This window comes from Bubalus kerabau, chromosome 1 (genome assembly GCF_029407905.1).
Source record: "Bubalus kerabau isolate K-KA32 ecotype Philippines breed swamp buffalo chromosome 1, PCC_UOA_SB_1v2, whole genome shotgun sequence".
Classification (NCBI taxonomy): domain Eukaryota; kingdom Metazoa; phylum Chordata; class Mammalia; order Artiodactyla; family Bovidae; genus Bubalus; species Bubalus kerabau.
This window is the reverse complement of record NC_073624.1, coordinates 200,425,760-200,446,509: the sequence shown is the minus strand read 5'-3', so window position 1 is coordinate 200,446,509 and position 20,750 is coordinate 200,425,760. Positions and strand designations below refer to the sequence as shown.

The following is a 20,750-nucleotide window of genomic DNA, read 5'->3' as shown; positions in this document are numbered from 1 at the left end:
TGAAATCATTTATTCAAGGCATTTTTACATAATCTTGCAATCATAGTATAGGCATATAATAAAAGAATGTGCGAGTGTAAAGAAGATTATAAAGCCAGTGTCTGGGCATTTAAAATAAGAGCTCTTCAAAAAAAAAGTTAAAAATGTTTTACAACTAGTATTCCTGAAAAATTTGGAAGAAACTAAAACGTCATTAAAAACATTACAATACCAAATCACATGTTACGTAGTTCATAGCAAGCAGTTATATATTAAATGTTTATATCCTGTGAGCTAAGACAACACATTTTACATTCAAGTTGAAATAATTCAGCACCATTTTGATTAGAAGGATAAATGACATGCTTTAAGCATTCAAAAGTGGCCCAGGACTTTTGGTAGCTGGGAATGAAATGTGGCTATTGATTGTGATATATAGAAAAGGGTAGTTTTACTTATTAGTTATACTGTTAGTATCAAAACAAGTTATTTTTAAAACAAAATGTCTTCTGATCAGAAGTTCAGTATTTTAACATAATTTGGTAAAGAGAAATTCTTAGTACCATGATTTTAGTGAACTGCATTTCCTCTACAGTCTGAATATTGAGAATATTGTGAGTGTGATGATCTCCTATGAGGTCAAGGAGAAAAAACATTTGTTCTTCATTATTAAAAATAATGTCTAGTGAATAATTAGCAATTGTGAATGTCATTATGTAAAAATATAAAGATTTCCTGGAAATAGGAAAGCTATGTGAGACTGAATCCTAGCCTTAGAAGGCAAGACATCTTTAATACAAACTGTGATCTGAATAATTATGAGGCCACTAATATGGCATGTGGAAGACTCACTAAGTTATCTTCCTATTTTTTCACAGTCTGTGTTTAAAAACCAGTCTCTTTTCAGTACTCAAAATTCTTTGTTTCATTTCTACTTCCTATTTAAAGATTTTTTTATTTAGAGTTTGGTAAGGCTGGATTATATTTTTTATTAATGGATACATTTTACCAACTAATCATTATCTGTGAGTTTTGGTGGTTATTCAGAGAAGAGATTCTTTGAGGTTCAAAAATACTGAGTGTTAAATCAATATTTGTGAGTTATTTGAGAGTGTTTAGGAGTGATTAAGGGGGGGAGGAATATTTATATAAGGAATAAGTGAGAATATTTAACCTTTTAATTGAATTTTTTTCCCCAAATCAATGAAATAGTATGTGTTATATTTAAAAGGCAGAGATTTCGGGGATTAGAAAGATAGTTTTAATTATTAGTAACACATACATGCATATATGTATTCATTTTAAACTTATTTTTTAATAAAATATGGTCATGAAAAACAATAGTGCTTAAAATAGAAATTTTCTAGACATGTACTTATGATGTTAAAAATGAGATAAGTTGAACCTAATGAGTAATAATGGCATTTTGAATACTTAATGAGGTTAGGGACAGCCTTTTTCATATCCTAATGCCTAGCATGTTAGTCCCTAGCATATTTTAGGCCCTAAAATGATGGATTTACAGGCAGATGGAAGGCCAATGGAATGATAGTAAACACATCTCACACGTATCCAAAGGCCATGATATTAGCTAGCTTTTAGTATGGGGGTAAGAATCTTGATGAAATGATAGGTCGTAAATCTGTAGATGCCAGTCTGGCTCAGTATTATACTGACAGTAGTTTTTGTTTTTTAAAAAAGCAAGTATATTAAAATATCTCTATTAGAAAAGATTACAATTTTAAAGGATCATTCTACAATCTTAAAACTAAAAGCAATCGAAGGCAAAGAGGTACATCAAAGAAGCTATTCCATAGCTCAGATACTAGCTCAATGGAAATTCTGGGTCTCTATCAAGCTGTCTGTATTGTCTCATGGTAAGTGTGTGCCTGGCAGATGAGGCTCCTGCAGCCCGCTCTATCTCCCCTGACGACTGCCCACCTCTAGCCCTTCTTACAGTGCAGAGCACTCGGTGAGTGAAGTATGGTTGGTAGTTGGTGCTAACTTTACAACTGTATGACACAATATAGGGATGCCACTCATTTTAAAATTCTACCTAATGTGTCTTGGCACTGGAAATACCTTGCTTGGGATTTGAATACTGGTTAAGACTTCTGCTTCAGCATCACTAACTTAAAAAGTGTAATTGGATCTCTTTCTACATCTTTTGAATCTAGGAAAAAAAGAAATTCTCCAAATTCTGATGTGGCACATGGTTTCACAGTTTAAAATAAAATCACATCTGTCTCATTATGCAGCACACTCCTTGGTTTTGCAGAAAGCTGTTCCCTTTTGGTCCCCCTTATTCACCAACGTCTCAAGTATGTAATGCTATGTGCTTTGCTAGTTTGTATTATATTTCAGATACACACACAAAAAACACGTATGACTGATTCCTAGATGACCTAGAATAATGTTTGTGTATTCATATACATTATGTCATCTATTCTGGATAATTTAAAAAATGTTAGTCTTACTCTTTTTAAAGCTGATCATTTAAAAAAGTGTAGAAAAGTTGAAAATCCTAAGTTTCTCACTAATATTCCTAAGTATTTTAGAGACAGTTGTGGTCTGGGGGACTTTTTTGTATGATTTTTATGTCAACAAGGGAATTTTTTTGGCTAATAGTTAAAGATACTAAAGTGCATACTATCTTTGAATGTATCACATCTATCATCAGAACGACTTCCCATTGATACAGTTGTCCTATGTCTAGCAGATCCCCAGAACAGTAATTTTAAGAATGTCACTGAAAAGGTCTCTGCCCATAGTAAAATTAAAGAATAGAGGGGCGCATCAACAAATGTCAGACACAAGTTGGGCAGCTCAATTACTTAATTTGTTCCACAACAAAAGCTGACTTAAGTCAGAATGAACTTGTACACTTGACAGAAAGAAAGGAGTTTATCTACTAATTTTTAAAATGTAAACAAATTTTATATAGGGATGTAACTATCTGAATACATACATTGCCATTTCTCTGCTATATAGTAACATTTCTTGACACCAATGGTAACCTGTTTATTCCTCCCTCAGTACCAAATGTGTCCATATCTATTTAAACAGTAGGAGCTTTATTTCTAAAGTGATCCATGCTAGGACATATATAAGCCAGTTATTATTAAGGTTCACTAAAGTTTTAGAACTTTAGAAAATTCTCAGTTTAAAATAATTTTGACTCATTCATTGAATTTTTTTTTCCTTTTGCACTATAATTTCAGAAGAAGCATAAGAAATTTGGATTTCTCAGAAAGAGCCAAGTGTGCAATTACAGAATTGAAACACTGTGTTAATTCACAAAGTAATGTGAATAATAATATTAAAAATTTCCCAAATAATGCCGATTGAAATGTTCAAAATCCAGTTATGTGCTTTGTTATAAAACAGTCCAAACAAAAATTCTTTTGTTGTTTTCTGTTCTCTCTTTCAAAATACATAAATCCTACTGAAGTTAATCTATTTTTTTCCACTTCAGAACACCAGGCACTGATATATCCTTTGGGAGTTTTGGCTTGCTTTCTAATACCTAGATTAAGAAAACAAAATAAAACAAGTTATTAACCTGATAATACTCTGAATGAGTATAGTAGACAAGTTTAAAGTCACCTTAAAAAAAAATATATATATATATGACAATTTCCCTCCACCTATGCAACAGTCCCCTTCTGAAATTATCCATTAATACATTATTTAATACATGATTTGAAGATGGTAACTATGTCAATAGGAGAAAGTTTATGCCTGATACCTACAAACCTGATGTGTAGAGTTAAAAGAAATACCCTCTGAAACATGTAAGAATAAAGCAGGGCTTACAGGACCACCAGCCCTGGCCAAGTGAGTTCACTCTATGCGGCTAGTGTGGCAGGCCCACCAAGAAGCAGGTTCATGACCTCCATACTGTCCCGCATTGGTTGTTTCCCAGCAAGGTTCTGGATGTAGAATGTTACACTAATAGGCCAAGACTGGGTCAAAGCCAGTAAATCAAATACTGTATTTATACTGTGATCACAGATCCCTGTGTACATGAAATAAGAATCACTTAGTCCAGATTATAAACCATCAATTTCCAAATAATTTGTGAATTTATTCCCAAGTAGTTTCTGTGAAAAAATAACTTAATGATGGTATCTTAGAACTGAGCTGGGCCACAGAGTCACCTGGGTCATTCATTGGGTTTACAGAAAGGAAAATGAGAGAGAGGGGATACACCCAAGGCACACACTTTCTTACTGGGTGTTTTTACACACCGATACCTAGTGGCTCAGATGGTGATGAATCTTCCTGCAATGCAGGAGACCCAGGTTCGATTTCTAGGTCATGATGATCCCCTGGAGAAGGAAATGGCAACCTCCTCCAGTATTTTTGCCTGGGAAATCCCATGGACAGAGGAGCCTGGCGGGCTATAGTCCATAGGGTCACAAAGAGTCGGACATGACTGAAGCGACGAACACACACACAGAACGCGCTCAGATATTTGATTAGCATGAAAAACAACCAGTGAACTAAGAGATTATATGTCTTTAAGAGTTTTGTTTTTTTTTTTAATTACAATAACATTTCCAAGGGAATCACACACACACTGCTGCTTACAGAGTCACTGAGCGACCACGTGGCTTTGGCAAGATACACACCTTGCTCAGGAAACCTCAGAGACTCCCCATGGTCACCAGGATGAAGCTGAGACTTTTCAGCTTGCTCTTCAGTGCTCACTTTGATCTCGTCCCAACTTTTCCATTCTTTTTGCCCATGAAATTTATGCCTTAGCCAGGCTAACTTGCTTTTCCAAACATGCCCTGCAATTTCTTCTTGCCATGTAGTTGCGGGTGATGTTGACTCCTCCTAGCATGGCCCTCCTTAACTCTCTCCAGTGCAGTCCTCCTCAGCCCTCAAGGCCCAATTCAAGTGCTGTCCTAAAGCTATAGCCAGAGAAAATTTCTCCTTCCTCTGAACTCTGATCCCTATCAAGGGAGGTGGAACTGAGAGTCAATATAAGAGGCAAGCATCATTCTCCTGAAGGTGGGGGTTTAAGTCAAGGTTTTTGTACTTTTCCCATTATTTTCCATTCATAGATATGTATGAGATTGTTATTTAATTACAAATCACTACCTATGCGTCCTTTAACTTTTGTATATTTTCATCTTATCCGTATCGGTCATTAAAGTTTTTCATCAACCACTCGTACAATTTACAGTCAATGACAACTGGCTAAAATGAAAAAAAGAGAAAGAAACTCTCTGCTGGAACAGAGGAACAGTTTTTATTTGCTCTAAATGTCTGTCAATATCCAACCCAATGGATTCTACTGATGATAAACAAGCAAGTCACTGTCTATACAACAATAGAATCACCTCTCAGACTTTTTCCTCATAGGAGGTCAGCAGTTGTACCTGAGAGTCACTTAGCTTATCATCGCAGAGGTCCTCCTGTTTCTAATGCATTTTATTTTAGCACCCCCCCCCATGGGATTTAAGCATTATATCAAAAATTAAAGTGCCAGTGAATAAATAATGAGTGAATAAATTATGGAATTATAAAAATTAAGAGAAATTAATCATTTTAAATTAAGTTATATTCCTTTTCTGGGGATTTTCAGTTATACTGTGATCAGTTCCACACAGTGTGGGCCATAAACCCAGCCAGGATTTCTGTATTTCAGGCATGTTCAGAAGAATTTATTTGATAATCTTTCAGTCCCACACCTTGGCTTGTCATAGACTACACACGTCTCTAATGCTATGATGGCACTTAAAAAACACAGGCTTTGCTCCTTCATGGAAATAAGGAAAAGGCTCCTCTCCAAGGTGAATGTAGCCCAGTCCACAGTGCACAGCATGGGCTGCTTTAAGCTCCACCTTTCCCCTGGCTATTAGCCCCCAAGCAGTTGACAAAATACGCACAACCAGACAGGTTCATGTGGAGTTCGGAAAGCCCGCAATCTACAGGTCCATGTGCAGTAATCATTGTCCTGGTTTGTGTAACAGGGAAAATTTTCTATTGAATTTCCAGTGTGGTTCTGTTAGACACCTTTCTACTAACTTGTGCCTCTCTCACATCACAGCAAACCTGGCTTGTGTTCAGTATCACTCTAATGGTATTCTTATTGTTGGGAAGGTATGCCTCCCAGGTGGCATATGAGTTAGAATCTATAACCCAACATCACTGGGGCAGGCAGTGCCACAGGTCAGGGTGGGACAGAGACACAAGAAGGCAAAACTGCCCACCTTTCTTTCATTACTCTCATCAAAGCACCATGTCTATAATACCTGCTGGGATTCCTTCTAAAATTTCATCCAAAGAAGGGCTTTAGGACTAGAAAAATTATGAAAGCATCTCCACACAGTCCTTCTTTTGCAAGGTATTTCCCTATTACTTGTGTCTGTAGAACTCAAATATGTGGAGTCTTGATTTCTACAGAACAGGTGGTCTGACCTCTTCAGTTGTGTACCTTAAGGCAGTGACTTTCAAAATGTATTTTGAAGAATTCTAGGAATTTTTTCAGGGCTCCTTCATGGACTATGAGGAAGAGGCCAGAAACCCAACTCTTTGGGATCCCACAAGGTCACCCACACTGCATATTTTACAGATTCAGCTGCCACACAGGCTTTGTGGGTAAATACATGTGTTCTGTGTCTTGTCTTAAAAGCTAAGTTTCAGGGTGATTAAAAACCTGAGCATATCTGCTACTCCATTCTCTTGTTTTTGTTTAGTCCCTAAGTTGTATCCATCTCTTTTGTAATCCCATGGACTGTATAGCTCACCAGGCTCCTCTGTCCATTGGATCTCCCACTCAAGAATACTGGAATGGGTTGCCATTTCCTTCTCCAGGGGATCTTCCAGGGATCAAATCTGTGACTCTGTTTTCTAGCATTATCAAAAAAGGATCAGCTCCAATTATATGATAGTGCAGACTCACTATCATTTTCTACCTTTGACCTATTTTACAAGGAAGCTGCAGTAGTAGTGAAAACAGATGTATGTGTAGAATGCCTATCAATGAATTGAAACTCATCGTCAAGAAAATTACTTAGCTAGGCAAATGGGACTCACGGTGAAATTGTGCAGCCCGAGGCATATGCGTGATGTCCTGTGTAGCGAATTTCACAGCGGACGACATTGTTGGAATAATCCGACTCAGGCACCAAATAGCTGGGATTCACACTGACCTAGGCAAAACAAACATCATCTGTGTTTCAGATTTCATCAGCAGTGTTTACTGGTTAATTTTTTTCCTCTTTCCAGGATGGAGGCTAAAATAGAGGCAGCATAATTCAACTAAATCAGGCAAGGAAGAGGGTGTAAGTTAGGCATGTGTTTCAACTCATGTTTTTGAAGAAGGCTGGATCTTTTTCCATAAAGTTCTTTCAAATAATTTTTAAAATATATCTAGGTTGGTTTAGAAGTAGTTCTAGAAGATGTATACTTGTTTGCAGGACCATGAATATTTAACATTTGACTCCAGAGAATAAGCCCACTGAGTCGCAATTGAAATACATTATGGGTATATGTTCAAAGTTCTCTACCTTGAGAATATAGTTTCCAGGTTTGACATCAGTGATATCAATCCATTGGCAGTCTATGTCTGCATTATAGGTATCATAGCAGCCAGGACTCAAGCCCTGAAATAAATAAAATTCAAAAATTAAAAGGATGGTATATGGTTAGAGTGTGCTAAAGAATATGCTTATTATTTGCAAATTAAATTTTAATTTAGTACTTACAAGAGTTTGACATAAAACTATACTTATATTGCATCTCCTTTGAGAAGTATATATTACTCAGCCTTATAGCACCTCCAGCTAAAAAAAATACAGGACTAATATAAGTAGTAGTACATCTCGCTTAAAAGTGTAATAAATCACTAGTGATAAATACAATCTTAAGTGACAAAATAGGCCTCCACCAAAATCCTTGAATATTACCAGTTCAGGAATAAAGGCCACATAATAATTTAGCTCAAATGTCTTGTCATCAGTGGAACTCTCTCCAATTTCTGTTCTTGGAAATTACCTTCCTATACTCTGAAAGCCCATGATACACAATTTGTGTGTACATTTTATGCTATTTATCCTTCTATTCTCTATATTAAAACCATCCTATATAAGAATGAATCTACTAGAGATTGTAAGCTCCTAAGGATGGAGTCTTACTGCATTTTTGAATAGTTAACACTTATGAAGTATGTATTATGTGCCAGGAGCAATTTTAAGCATGTTTTATATATATATATATATATATATATATATATATATATATATATATATAAATTTAATTCTCACAACTACACAAGGGAGAAGGTAGTATTAACACATTTTATGAATGAAGAAACTAAGGCTGTATAAGGTTAAATAGCTCATCAAAGAATAAATAGCTGGTAAGTGGCTGAGCTGGTTTTGAGTTCAGGCATTTGGGGTCCAGGGTCCCTGTTTGTAACCACCACGCTGTAATCTTTCTCACATCATCACTGAATATTTTGTTGTTGTGTTCAAGGGATGAATGCCACGTCAACTCTACTTGCTCAGATACTCACTTCAGTAGTAAATGAGTGCCTTCTAGCGGCTGAGAGGAGAAAAACACCACTAAAATATGGTTCTTGCCCTCCAGCAAGTTAGTCTGGAGAAATTTGCTCACAGTGGAATCCATAGGTATATTCTTGATTCCACTGGTTCTTTATCAGAAGTTTTCACTGTTGTATTTTCATTCTAATACTAAACAAAGTAAATTTAAAAGAATAGGCTGCAGCCCTTTAAATTCGATATTGTTTGGTGCTTAAGATCACCTTGGCCACCTGAGAGAGGGCAGAAGCATCTGGAGCATGCTGTGCCAGGGCTGGTTTGCGGCGGAGCGCTGTGTTCTCATACAGTACACAAGAGTGCAGACAGGCCAAGCTCAGAGACGGCCTGTGCCACTGCAGTGAGAACTGTTTTCCCAGGCTGGTCCATACCAACCTGCAATCATTCATTAACCTTATGCTGCGTAGTCAATATATTGTGAAGAATTTTCAGCTTCTGATTTCCAGCACATGATTCTTAATCTGGCACAGAGTATATACTCAGTGTTAGCTATTATCGCTGCTACTTTACTACTAGTACCACCTTCATGGCACTGTAAGGGATTCACCAAATTAGATACCTAGTCAAGACTGGCTTAAATAATGCTTATCTTACCTTCAAGTGAACAAGAGCACTTTAAAGAATGCTGACATTGGCACTCTACCTTACTCAGATGGCAGAATTTAAGTATAAGTTTTGATTATTTGAACTGGCAAACAAAAAAAAAGGGTTTTTCAGGGCAGTAAGCAAACAGGCATTTCCTGTATTCAAACTTGAAAAACTTAAAAAATGTAGAACCACAGCCAAGACTATATAAATTAACTATTTGGTTTTAGCCAAATGTAACTATTACATGAATGAAGTTAATGTAATTTCTAGCTTCATATATATTTAATATGCAAATTCTTTGCAGCCCCATGGATTATACAGTCCATGGAATTCTCCAGGCCAGAATACTGAAGTGGGTAGCCTTTCCCTTCTCCACGGGATCTTCTCAGCTCAGGGATCGAACCCGGGTCTCCCACATTGCAGGTGGATTCTTTACCAGCTGAGGGAAGGGAAGGCCAAGAATTTATATGAGAGTATAAATATAAAGAAGTTATATCTAGTTTTATATTTGGATACATTTAAAAGGGTCATAACATAACTAAGTCAACACTGGGGCTTTGTGAAAATTTTTTTTCCCTTTAAAGGAAGCCCATGTTCAAGAGACAACCAGTGTAGTGAAAAACACAAATACGTTAGTCATTTGCAGTGCAAGATCTAGTGAATAGTGGTTAAATAGGATATAAAATGGAGGGTAATTAATCAGAAAGCTACCACATAAAATGAAGTAGGGTCACCAGCCAAGGAGTTGGGGGATTCACATGCTGCCTATAGTCTTAGATTCAAATATTTCAGCACTGAGCTGTTCAGAGTGCCTCTTCTTCTAAGTTAAGAGAGTAAACTCAAGGTACCCTGCGCTGGCAGGTGCTGTGGGACTTGGGGATCACTGTGTGAAAAGGGAATCTCTACACAAACATATGTGTAATGTGAGGTTACATCTTCTTGTTCTTAGAGTAAGTGCTGCCCCAGGGTGAGAGGAACTGAAACTTTCACCTTCCAACTGCTATGATGTTTTAAGCCCAGAGAAAGAAGCAGTGATAATATTTAGGTCACCAGAAAGCTTCCTGCCACAGCCCTGGAATTTACTTCCCAAGATGCCTGCTGCTGATCTTTGTGCCCTGAGTTACGTATATTCACTACTCCCTGCCAAGATTTCTGCTGGAGTAAAATTATAATGTCCTTTTACAAATTAGGGTTTCTTATGGAAATACTGGCGCAGCTTTTAACTGACACACATTTTCCCATTATAAGACATACAAACTGCTTAGGACAGCACTATTTTTAAAAATCCATCCAAAGAACATCTGACATCAATTATACCGTAGGTTTAAATATATATGCATGGATAAAGAAACTGTCCTTCTGCTCTTCTCTGCATGATTAAGAGAGACATTTTTTTAAGTGCTCTTTAAGAAACTTATTTCTGTCCTTTTGCTAACCCCAACCACCATTCTATTTTTCGCTCAGATGGAGAGAGAGTTTTGCAGGTGACAAAACATCTCTCTTCTACAGTTACTTACCAGCTGAGTTGAGTGCAAAAATGGGAAACCCTTCCGATCTTTTCAGATAATAGACTACTGCTCTTCATTGTGGAACATAGCAAGCATACACCTTGACCTTCTGTGATCATGGAATACCTTTTAAAAGTAATTTGGATCATCAAGCCATCACTTTCCTTTTCCCAATAGTTTACCATTTGGACTAGATGACCCCCTGAGTAAACTAGTTTTTCACAAAGATGGGCAGGAGGAAAGAAAATAGATGGCTGTTTTCTCTCTGAAGCGTGTGGGTTCCTGACTCCAGGTTGCCATCCTACCTGTGTGTGTGCAGTACATGCAAATCGCCTGTGGTAGCCGTAGTCACACGATGTGTCCTCAAGACAGAAACTCGCTTTGTGGCCCTCAGCCACTCTCCTCTGGGTGCCGGCATCAAGCAGGTCATAGTGGCTGAATTCATCCATGCTGTGGTAATGCCTAATGTCCCACACGACACAGAGACAGCAGTCAGTAACATACAGAGACAGCAGTGAGGATTCTAGATGACCCCCACACACATACACTGCTTCCCACGTTAGTTTTCGCATCAAAATTGGGATCAAGTTGAGCTGCTTAAAGCTAGACTCATGCTAGATTTTTTTTTTTTCCAGGATAAAAATCTATCAAAATGGTAAGGTTTTAGCTTTGGTATGTGGGGAAAAAGACTTATTTTGAGTATTCTGCTTTTTTATTTCACCCTGTTTTATCTTTGAAGATTAAATAGAGATAGACAGTAAATTATCTTTGTTTAAGTGAAACTTGTCATATGTTCTCTAGTATATCTCCTTTGGCTGCTACTACTGATATTTCATTCCAAAAGAGAAGAGCCCTTTTCTCTTGGGAGGTTTCTGTGAAATTTTTAAAAATTGTATTCTCACGCATTTTAATCCATACTAAAATGCAAAGGAGAAATAAAAGCATGTTTTATCCACCATTCTTATCTAACTAGTATAAACTTTTATTTATAAATCTACTTTATCAGCAAAGTAGCTGCTCACATTTTTTTTTTTTCATTTCATTTAAGTGAAGGTGCTAAACTTCATTTTCTCACATAAGAAAAGAACAAAAAGTAATGGCTCAAACTGTAGAAATTTTAAGAACATAAAACAGGATTTCCTGGCAATGAACACCTAAGCAAGTTACCAAGTCATACTGTAGAATTGGTGGTGGTGGTGTAGTTGCAAAGACCATGTCCAACTCTTTGCGACCCCATGGACTGCAACCCGCCAGGCTCCTCTGTCCATGGGACTTTGCAAGCAAGAATACTGGAGTGGGTTGCCATTTCCTTCTCCAGGGGATCTTAACAACCCAGGGATTGAGCCCAAGTCTCCTGCATTGCAGGTAGATTCTTTACCACTGACCACCAGGAAAGCCCTACCTGTAGTATACTGGGATAAAATTCTAGTGAAGTTAACTGATGTAATCTTATCAACAGTTTTAATAAGCTGGGCTTAAAAGAGTTTCCAGTTTAAAAGATAACAATATATAGTAACTGATGTATTATCCTAAAGATAGATTTCCTTGATTATGTCAAATTATATAGAGAAATTCTAAATGTAAATAACAGCAATTTTCTTCCTTTGTGTAAGAATTTGTCATGTCAAGAATCACCTGTAATTTAGAAAATGAACTACGGTTGCCAGGGGAGGAAGGGATAGTTAGGGAGTTTGGGATGGTCATGTACACACTGCTATATTTAAAATGGATGACCAGCAAGGACCTGTTGTATAGCACATGGAACCCTGCTCAATAGTATGTGGCAGCCTGGATAGGAGGGGTTTGGGGGGGAGAATAGAATCATGTATATATGGCTGAGTCCCTTCGCTGTTTACCTGAAACTATCACAACACTGTTAATCGGCTATACCCTACTACAAAATAAAAAGTTCAAAACAAAAAGTTAACTCTTAAAAAACATAAAAAGAATCACCTGTAAAGTGAAAAAGCAACTCGAAAGTACCCAGGCATCCCATGCACTTACTGGTGACAGCTGTGCCATTCCCAGGAATATCTTGGTCGACTTGGTAGGAAATCAGATGTCCCTTGGTTCTTCACTCTCTGGGGAAATCTTAGCAGCACCCTGTGATCATAATCCCTGACATCTGCCCTGTATGCTGAGCTGTGATTTTACAGAGAGAAACATTATGATTTTCACAGAATATGAAACTAAAGACAAAACTACAAGCAAAACCTTCCAAGAGTTCACTGCCCTCTTCTCCCAATGAGGTTATCAGTTCCAAAAGACTAGAGCATTTTGCATACATTTTTTTCTCACCCAGTTGAAGCTGTAAATTGGGGAAATAACCCTGATAGAGTATACCCAGATAAGATAAATAATTTAGTAACTTTAAAACAATGGCATTACTGTTAGACTACCATAGGGAATGCAATGGTGTATGATGCAAGACTCTAGTAGAATGAAAATGATGAGCTTGGATTTCTTCTCTTCTTTTAGCCGGACAGTTATAAAGGAAGTGGAAGAAATTGACACAATATATAAACATTTCTGTCTTGTAAAATACTTTGTGTGAATATATATTCAAATACTATCGATGACCTTATTTTACATTTAAAAAAATTGTGTGTCTTATCAAAACATCTTTTACTCCCTCTACTGGTTTCCCAGCAGCAAACTCAGGGAATTCCATTCCCCAAACTGCTAAGATTTTATTTTAGGACTAATGCTTTTAATGCAAAAGCAAAGCTCTTGCTCCTGATTTTATCCTGGCTAAAGTAATGCCAAAACAACTAAGTTAATTGTGACTTCAAACAGAAGAAGAAAACAGTGACATCCATCGGAGGGGTGACACACTGGCCAAGTGGCCCCCTGATGTTTTGAGGGGGTTTTAACAAGCTCTTCCATTACAGTATTTTTTCCACGGTATAGTAGTTTAATAGAACGTCATTGGAAACGGTTGGCTCCAAAGTTTAAGGATCTTGGAAAAAGAATAGGAGACCTCCAGTCTCCAGACTAAGGGTTTGCTTAATCTCCCTGATTTATGCCACGGTTTGAAAGTCAGAACCCACAGAAATCTTCCAAATTTTAATTCTCCACCCAGGTCAGCATGCCCGAGAGATCACGTTCCACTTTCCCAATTCTTGTCTGCACAGAACAAGAGTGGTCAGGACCAAGCACCTGAGGAGCCCCCTGGAACCAAGACGGGGGAGCTAGGCCGAGGAGATCCCAGCTGGTACCTGGCCAAGCAGTTTTCCTCCGCAGCGCATCTAAGGTTGTACATGGCCATCTTTTGCACGTATGTGGACGCCTGGATGTAGTAGGGATCGGGCACCAGGTCCGGAAGACCTAAACGTCAGCAGGCGATGGGCAAAGCAGTGAGACAATTTAGCGGCCCCCACTCTGGCTCCGGGTCCCTCCTCGTGCCTTACTCCTCACCCTTCAGTCAACTGGGCTGCGGTGTTGGGCTGCGGGTAGCAGAAGAATGGGGACGCCCGGGGCTGCAAAGTAAAGTGGAAACGAAGCAGGAGGGGCCAGGCGCGCGCGGTCTGCACCAAATTCCAGGACTGCCTCGGCAGGCGCAGGGGGAGGGATTGGATCTGCACGGACCAAGGCCCGCCGCGCCCAGGCAGCCACGTCGGGGAGACGCGGAGCTGGGGAGAGGGTGCGCGGGGGTTAGCGGAGACTTGGGGTGCTTACCATACTGGAAGTAGCCGGTGCCGTATCCGGGCCGGTACCTGCTCCCAGGCCTGGGCCTTTCGTACGTGTCGTAATAGTTGTAATAGGGGTTGTCGTCGGTGTACTTATAGGGGTTGTACGGGTCGTCGCCCACCATGCCGTCCACGTCCACGCGGTTGGGCGGTCGCAGGTTACTGAGCGTCGGGACCTCTCCCGGTGCCGTCTGGTTATCAGCGCGCGAGGTCCCAGCGTCGTGGGCCCCAGACGTCGAGTAGCCAGCTTGGAACCAGTGGCGGGCGGCGGGCCTGGGGCGGCCAGCTGCGGCTGCAGAGGGGCCGGCCGTCCGCACTCGCGCCGCCGCGGTGCGGTTGTTGCGGAGCAGCAGGATTGGTGTGCGCATCTGCGGGGCGGTGGCGTTGGCGGCCCCCGGGGCGGTGGCGCCGGGGTCCCGTCGCCGTTGCGGCTGGTACTGCGAGCCCAGGCTCAGCAGGCTGAACACCTGCCCGTTGTTCTCCCATTGGATCTTCTGGCGCCAGGCGCCGGGAGCCGCCGCCTGTTCGCGAGGGGGCTGCCGGTGGCTGGCGGCCGGCGGGGCGCAGCGCACGAGTGCGCAGAGCTGCAGCGACCCGAGGAGTGCGGTCCAGGCGAAGCGCATCGCTCCCTTTCCTGGACTGTCCCCACTCCGGGAAGACGTAGCTCGGAGGGGGGGAAAAAAAAAAACGGGGCTCAAGTCACGTGAGGGAGAACTCTTCAACCGAGGAGGCGGGCTGGACGCCCGGGTATCTCAGTCGCTACCAAGCAATGCCTAGGGTGGGCTGCAGACCCTCTCCAGTAAAGGCGGCTGGTGAGACGTGGCACTCTCCTCTCTTCTCTTTCTCAGTCCTTCTGGAAGGCGACGGGGAGCGGCGTGGCGGCCCCGGCGAACGGGCAGTGTCTGGAGTGAAGGAAGGAGGAGAGATTTTTAAACTTTCTGGCACATTTGCAAAGTTACACAAGCCGTTCTGGCCCGGCCGCCCCTCTGCTATTTGTTCACGTAATGTGATTGGAAACGTGCAAGGCGGACAGCTCCTCGCCTCTGCCCCTCCCTCCCCTCCCCTCCCCGTCTTGTCCTCCTCCCCTCAGACACGTTGCACAGGGAGCGTTAAGGGGAAAGAACAAAACGGAACACACATCCTGAGACACACTCGGCTTAATCTGGGGCGAACATGCAGGAATTTCAAAAGACTCAGACAGGCAAAGGCAGCCAGGCCGTGGGGCGACGCCAAAATATGCATGAAGAAAAATGCTATTAGGTCACCAGCCCTGGAGAGGCGGGAAGTCGGGAGGTGGAGAGGGTGCTGGGGGCGAGAGTCGGGAAAGGGGGGATGGGGTGGGCGGAGGAAAGGTTGTGACTAATTTATCCATAAGGAGTTAACCAGACACATTTCCCAATGCACACCCCTTGCTTTTATGGGAAGCGTCCTCAGCAAATAAACCCCAAGATATCAAATTTTGTTTTTCTGTGTGTAGGTAATATGAGAAATGGATTACAAATTTATTTCCTACAGTGAATATTTTAATAACCAAAAGTAAAATTTTACAGGGAGCAAAGCCAGCTAACGCTGAAGTGATGAATAAACCTGTCTCTTTCAAAATGCCGGCCTGATTTGTACTTTGGAAGTGAAGAACCATCTTTCCTTTCCACAGTGTCTCTCAGGAAGTTTCAGCAAAGGGACTAGAGCAAATTCTGCCTCAGAGAGCACTCAGAAGGCAATTTCAAATAAGCATTTCATCTGCTTTTCTTTTTTCTTTTTGTATATCTAATAAGGAGGTTTGACTTTGAATTAAAACAAACAAACAAACAAACAACCATTTGTTAAATGTTGATAAGTCAGTGAAGAATCCTTTGGTGTTTAATTGATCTTCCAAGCTAAACAAAGCGGTTGCTGAAGAAACAGTCTTGGGCTTCAGATTTGGGTGGAGACAAAGGAATGAGGGTGGCCAGAGGAGAATGAGTGGGAGGATGTGGGTAGGAGGTAGGTAACTGACTGGAAAGAGATGTTTAGTGGACCAGTCACTCATATGCCACTCAGGGTTTGGGCATTGCTGGAAGCATTTCAAAGGAAAAATTAAAACTAACAGCTTGATTTAAACTAGACTTGGACCCAGGTTTTATTCACCTATCACTCTTGGTCTCTGCCTCTTGATGTTTAACCACCACATTTTGGTTGTGTTGTGAACCTCTGCTGATTTGACTTCCCAACATCCACCTCACTATTTTCTGGTTGGAACAACTGTGTTTTCGTTTTAGAAACTTCCCCTACCCAGTTGCCTTGATGATATCAGTGCAGAACTTCAAGTTCACCACGTCAAGCGGTGGACATGAGATTCAAGCTTGGCTCATCGAACCATCTCCGTAGAATTCACCTCTTGAGCAGAAGTACAAAAAGGTCAGAAATGTTGGAGCCCACTCTTCCTGCTAGTAAAGAAAGTTCCTGTGAGTTCTTGCTACCCAGATTCCCCTTAAGCTGTTTTAGGCCAGTATCTTCAAAGACCTGATTCTTCAGCTTTTCCTTTCATTTTTCCACTGCATTCCTTTGTGGCTGAGTGTGGTCTGCTGCTGCTAAGTCGCTTCAGTCATGTCCGACTCTGTGCGACCCCATAGACAGCAGCCCACCAGGCTACCCCGTCCCTGGGATTCTCCAGGCAAGAACACAGGAGTGGGTTGCCATTTCCTTCTCCAATGCATGAAAGTGAAAAGTGAAAGTGCTCCTCCATCCATGGGATTTTCCAGGCAAGAGTACTGGAGTGGGGTGCCGTTGCCTTCTCCCTATTGTTTTCTACCCAAGAGCCCAGACTGACACTAAGGCGAAGGTGGGATGATTCTCTTAGCTAATCAGATCTAGTGATGCTGAATCCAAGGTGATTGATTTGACTGTTATTCAGTCAAGCTAGATTTGCTATGACCCTGACCACACACCATCCTTGATCACAGACAGGTGTCAGGTGAAAACTTTCTGGTATTGCCAAATGTCTTATATGATGAAGATAAAAGTTCAAGGGCAAATCCCATGGATGGCAGGTCAGCCATGCTATCCCTCTGTATGAAGTTCAGAGGCATCTCTGTCTATCATTTTATGAACTTACTGCAGGACTTAAACTACTCAATTCCCTAAACCCACTAAGAGAAGGAATAAAAAGAAGAAGCAGGTGTATATAATTTGGATGGACAGGCCAAATTATAGGAGAAGCAGGAAGGGAGAGAGTGTAATTATCTGTCATCAGAAGAATGCTCTGTATTCACCCAGGACGAGCTCATTCCCCAGGAAAGAGAAGCCCACAACCACTGGGGTTTGACCACACAGTGCTGAGGGAAGAACTCTGCCGTAGAGTTCAGACTGTCAGTGTGGCAGACCAGAGTGGCCCTTAATGGAAGGGTAGGAAATTTTTCCTGAATCTTGGATAAAATACTCTAGCTTCTAATCCTGGTGTTTACATAAAAAGCTGTGTATCTTTGGACAGCTGACTTACTTTTCCTGACTCTTAGTTATATGCAGGATTCAAGGATTAACCCAAATCCTTTCTAAAGTGTTTTCCCTCTTTTAAAACCACCGACTTTTGTGAATATCCAAGTAATTCCATTTACTTTCATGTAACTGGAATTTTCTGGTCACAACAACTGTATTTTCCTTTTGGAAACTTCCCCTACCCAGTTGCACGGTGGGGCTGACTGAGCTTTGTTGAAACTTCCCCCACTTCAAGCGGTGGGGGAAGAAAACCAGCTAAACATATCATTCATCAGCTCTTTCATTCACTATAGTTTTTCTTTATGATTATTAATATTTAATTGAATAACTACTTTAGTTGGACTTTGCAACTTTAGATGTATTCGATGTATGAGAGTGTGCCGATGGCCATTTTCCATTTTTACATATTTCCCACCAGAAATTGGAAAAGGAAATGGCAACCCACTCCAGTGTTCTTGCCTGGAGAATCCCAGGGATGGGGGAGCCTGGTGGGCTGCCGTCTATGGGGTCGCACAGAGTTGGACACGACTGAAGCGACTTAGCAGCAGCAGCAGCAGCACCAGAAATTGAATATACATTTGATTTACAAATTTCTTGAATCTTGTGATACTGTGAAGTGTAGTATACTATAATGGTGATTGGCACACCTGAGCACTCAATGAATGTCAGTTGATTAACTCATTATCAAAATTTATGGCTGAATGAAGTTCGTCTTTTTTTTATCAAATTTACTCCAACAGACTTTAAAAAAATGTCAGAATAAAGCAACTAGAATAGCAATGTGTACACTTTATTTTCTTTTAAACACACACGACACTGCCTTGTTGGGGGCGAGGGGAAACCTTTTGTTATACTTCCTAATAAATGCTTAGTTGATTTTCTTTCTCTTCCACTTTCTCTAAACTCTCTGCCTTACGACTCAGCCAGCTGAAAACAAACATGTGGCTTGCACATTGAGGAAGATTGAAAGTATTTGCAAATGCTACAAGACCCAGTCTAGCCACACATTGTGCCTTCTGTTCAGTGACAAAACTATTACTCACAAAATTGGAGAAACAACAGTTCCTTCTACTCATCACTGAAATAATCAGTAACAACTGTAACTACATCAAGATACCTTTACTTTTAGCTTTAGTAAGATCCATAACTGATTCCACTTTGACCTTAAGACCTTCTTTTGTGGACAGTTCTGCAGTATGTAGCATAAGAGGAAGAGAGGTGGAATAATGCTATTTTTCAAGGGTCTATCAATAGAATATCAATATCAAAAATTTAAACTGCAATGTCTGCCCCATTAAGAACTGAACATTGTTATAAGGCTGTGTTCTGATATTTGTAAACTGTATTAACATGTTGAGGATGTGCTTAGTCGTTCCGTCATGTCCGACTCTTTGCCACCCCATGGACTGCACCCCACCAGGCTCCTCTGTCCATGGGGATTCTCCAGGCAAGAATACTGGAGTCAGTTGCCATGCCCTCCTACAGGGTATCTTCCCAACCCAGGGACTGAACCCAGGCCTCCTGCACTGCAGGCAGATGCTTACTGTCTTAGCCAGCAGGGAAGCCCTATATGTGGGATAATTCATATAAACGGAAAGTCGAGTTACACAGAAAACCAGAATACTTAGGCCTTCCTCAAATAACCCTGAGTAGAGCACAGAGTTGAGCATTCTTTAGTCTGGGGCTCAGGAAGCTCATAAAAATGTTCATTGATAGACTAATGCTCATATATGCTTTGGTGTCATGTAGTTTAAAAGTGTCATAGAGAATAAAATCAACAAAGGCAGTGGGAAGTTGGAGATGTATAAGTGAGAAATGATTGAGAAAAGAGGTCAGTATCAAATCTAACACAAGGGAGATGTGTTGAGAGGGGAATGAAGACACTGAGTGCATTTTTGAAAGTAATTTAGAAGGGAATACAGCATGAACCAGAAGTATTTGAACCAGCAATCTTCTTACTTGGGGTAAAATGGAAGAGAGGAGCGAGTTGGTTTTGACATTAACAATGTGCTTGTGTTCTCTTCACCTCATTCTTTTCTTCTACCACATACCACTTCCAGGTACTCACCCAAATATAAAAAGTAGACAGTTAGTACACACTTGTCTTTGTGTCAAGACCAAAATGAAAAAAAAAAAAAAAAAAGTCTGTAAACAGACTAGAAGAATCCCAGAAATAATGAATTTTAAGTATATCTTGTTTGGTTACTTATCCCCTCAGGCCACCTAGGAAGTGGAGCTTAACCCCAGGGAATGGAAAAGTATTTTTCCTAGTATCTTAATGCATATTCATATGTGATTAAGTAAATATTGTTAGTCACTATAACAAAGTGGGAAAATGAGAAGGGGTAAAGTTATGACAGGAGAATGAGTCTTTGAAATTCAGTTAATCAAAGTTCAAAGTAATTCGGCTGTATTGACCACAAAAATAAGGGGTCAGCCAGTTGGCAAAACTGCCTACAAGTGAACTCCAAGTGATTCGATTGGACGTGATGGGCTGTCCAATGACAAAGAGTCAACTGTTCTTCGTGCTGTGAGGTATACTAGGGTCATTCCTGCTTGTAATTGACACAGTGAAGTGTGTCCTTTGGTCCATGTCTTGCCTTATTTGCTGCTTCTCAGCTCTTCCTGGATTCAGCTTCACTGTCTCAGAACCCTAAAAGTTGTTTACTGTTACCTGGATTTGATCCTCTGAGATGGTGGGATAGAGGTCAGAAGAACATTTATGCTTAACTATGCTTAAGGTGTCTCCATCTACTTGTAACATGCTATGATTGCATTCCACCATCAGCTTGTCTTCCCCTTGTTTTAACTTAGCCCAAAGAGCATTGCCTTCATTTAGTGTCCAGGAGAACTAAGACCACAGATTACTGACAACATAATGCAAATTAAATGGAGTTTTACATTTTTCGCTCTCTCCTGTGAAATAGTAGTTAGACCAT

The 20,750-nt window shown here is 40.6% G+C and overlaps 1 protein-coding gene across 2 annotated transcripts; it reads right to left on the bottom strand.

Moving 5' to 3' along the window:
* On the bottom strand, positions 1–15,297 carry LOX (lysyl oxidase). 2 transcript variants are annotated; one of them, XM_055549786.1, is made up of 7 exons: positions 14,327–15,297; positions 13,867–13,975; positions 12,653–12,790; positions 10,954–11,110; positions 7,503–7,598; positions 7,030–7,145; positions 1–3,505 (listed from the first exon to the last, which is right to left on the bottom strand). In XM_055549786.1, the coding sequence occupies exons 1-7, from the start codon at positions 14,958–14,960 to the stop codon at positions 3,499–3,501; spliced, it is 1,257 nt and encodes a 418-aa protein (XP_055405761.1). In that variant the 5' UTR covers positions 14,961–15,297; the 3' UTR covers positions 1–3,498. The 2 variants fall into 2 exon arrangements, with proteins under 2 accessions (XP_055405761.1, XP_055405769.1); XM_055549794.1 differs by lacking the exon at positions 1–3,505 and having other exon boundaries at positions 7,026–7,145.
* Between the last annotated feature and the right edge of the window lie 5,453 nt (positions 15,298–20,750).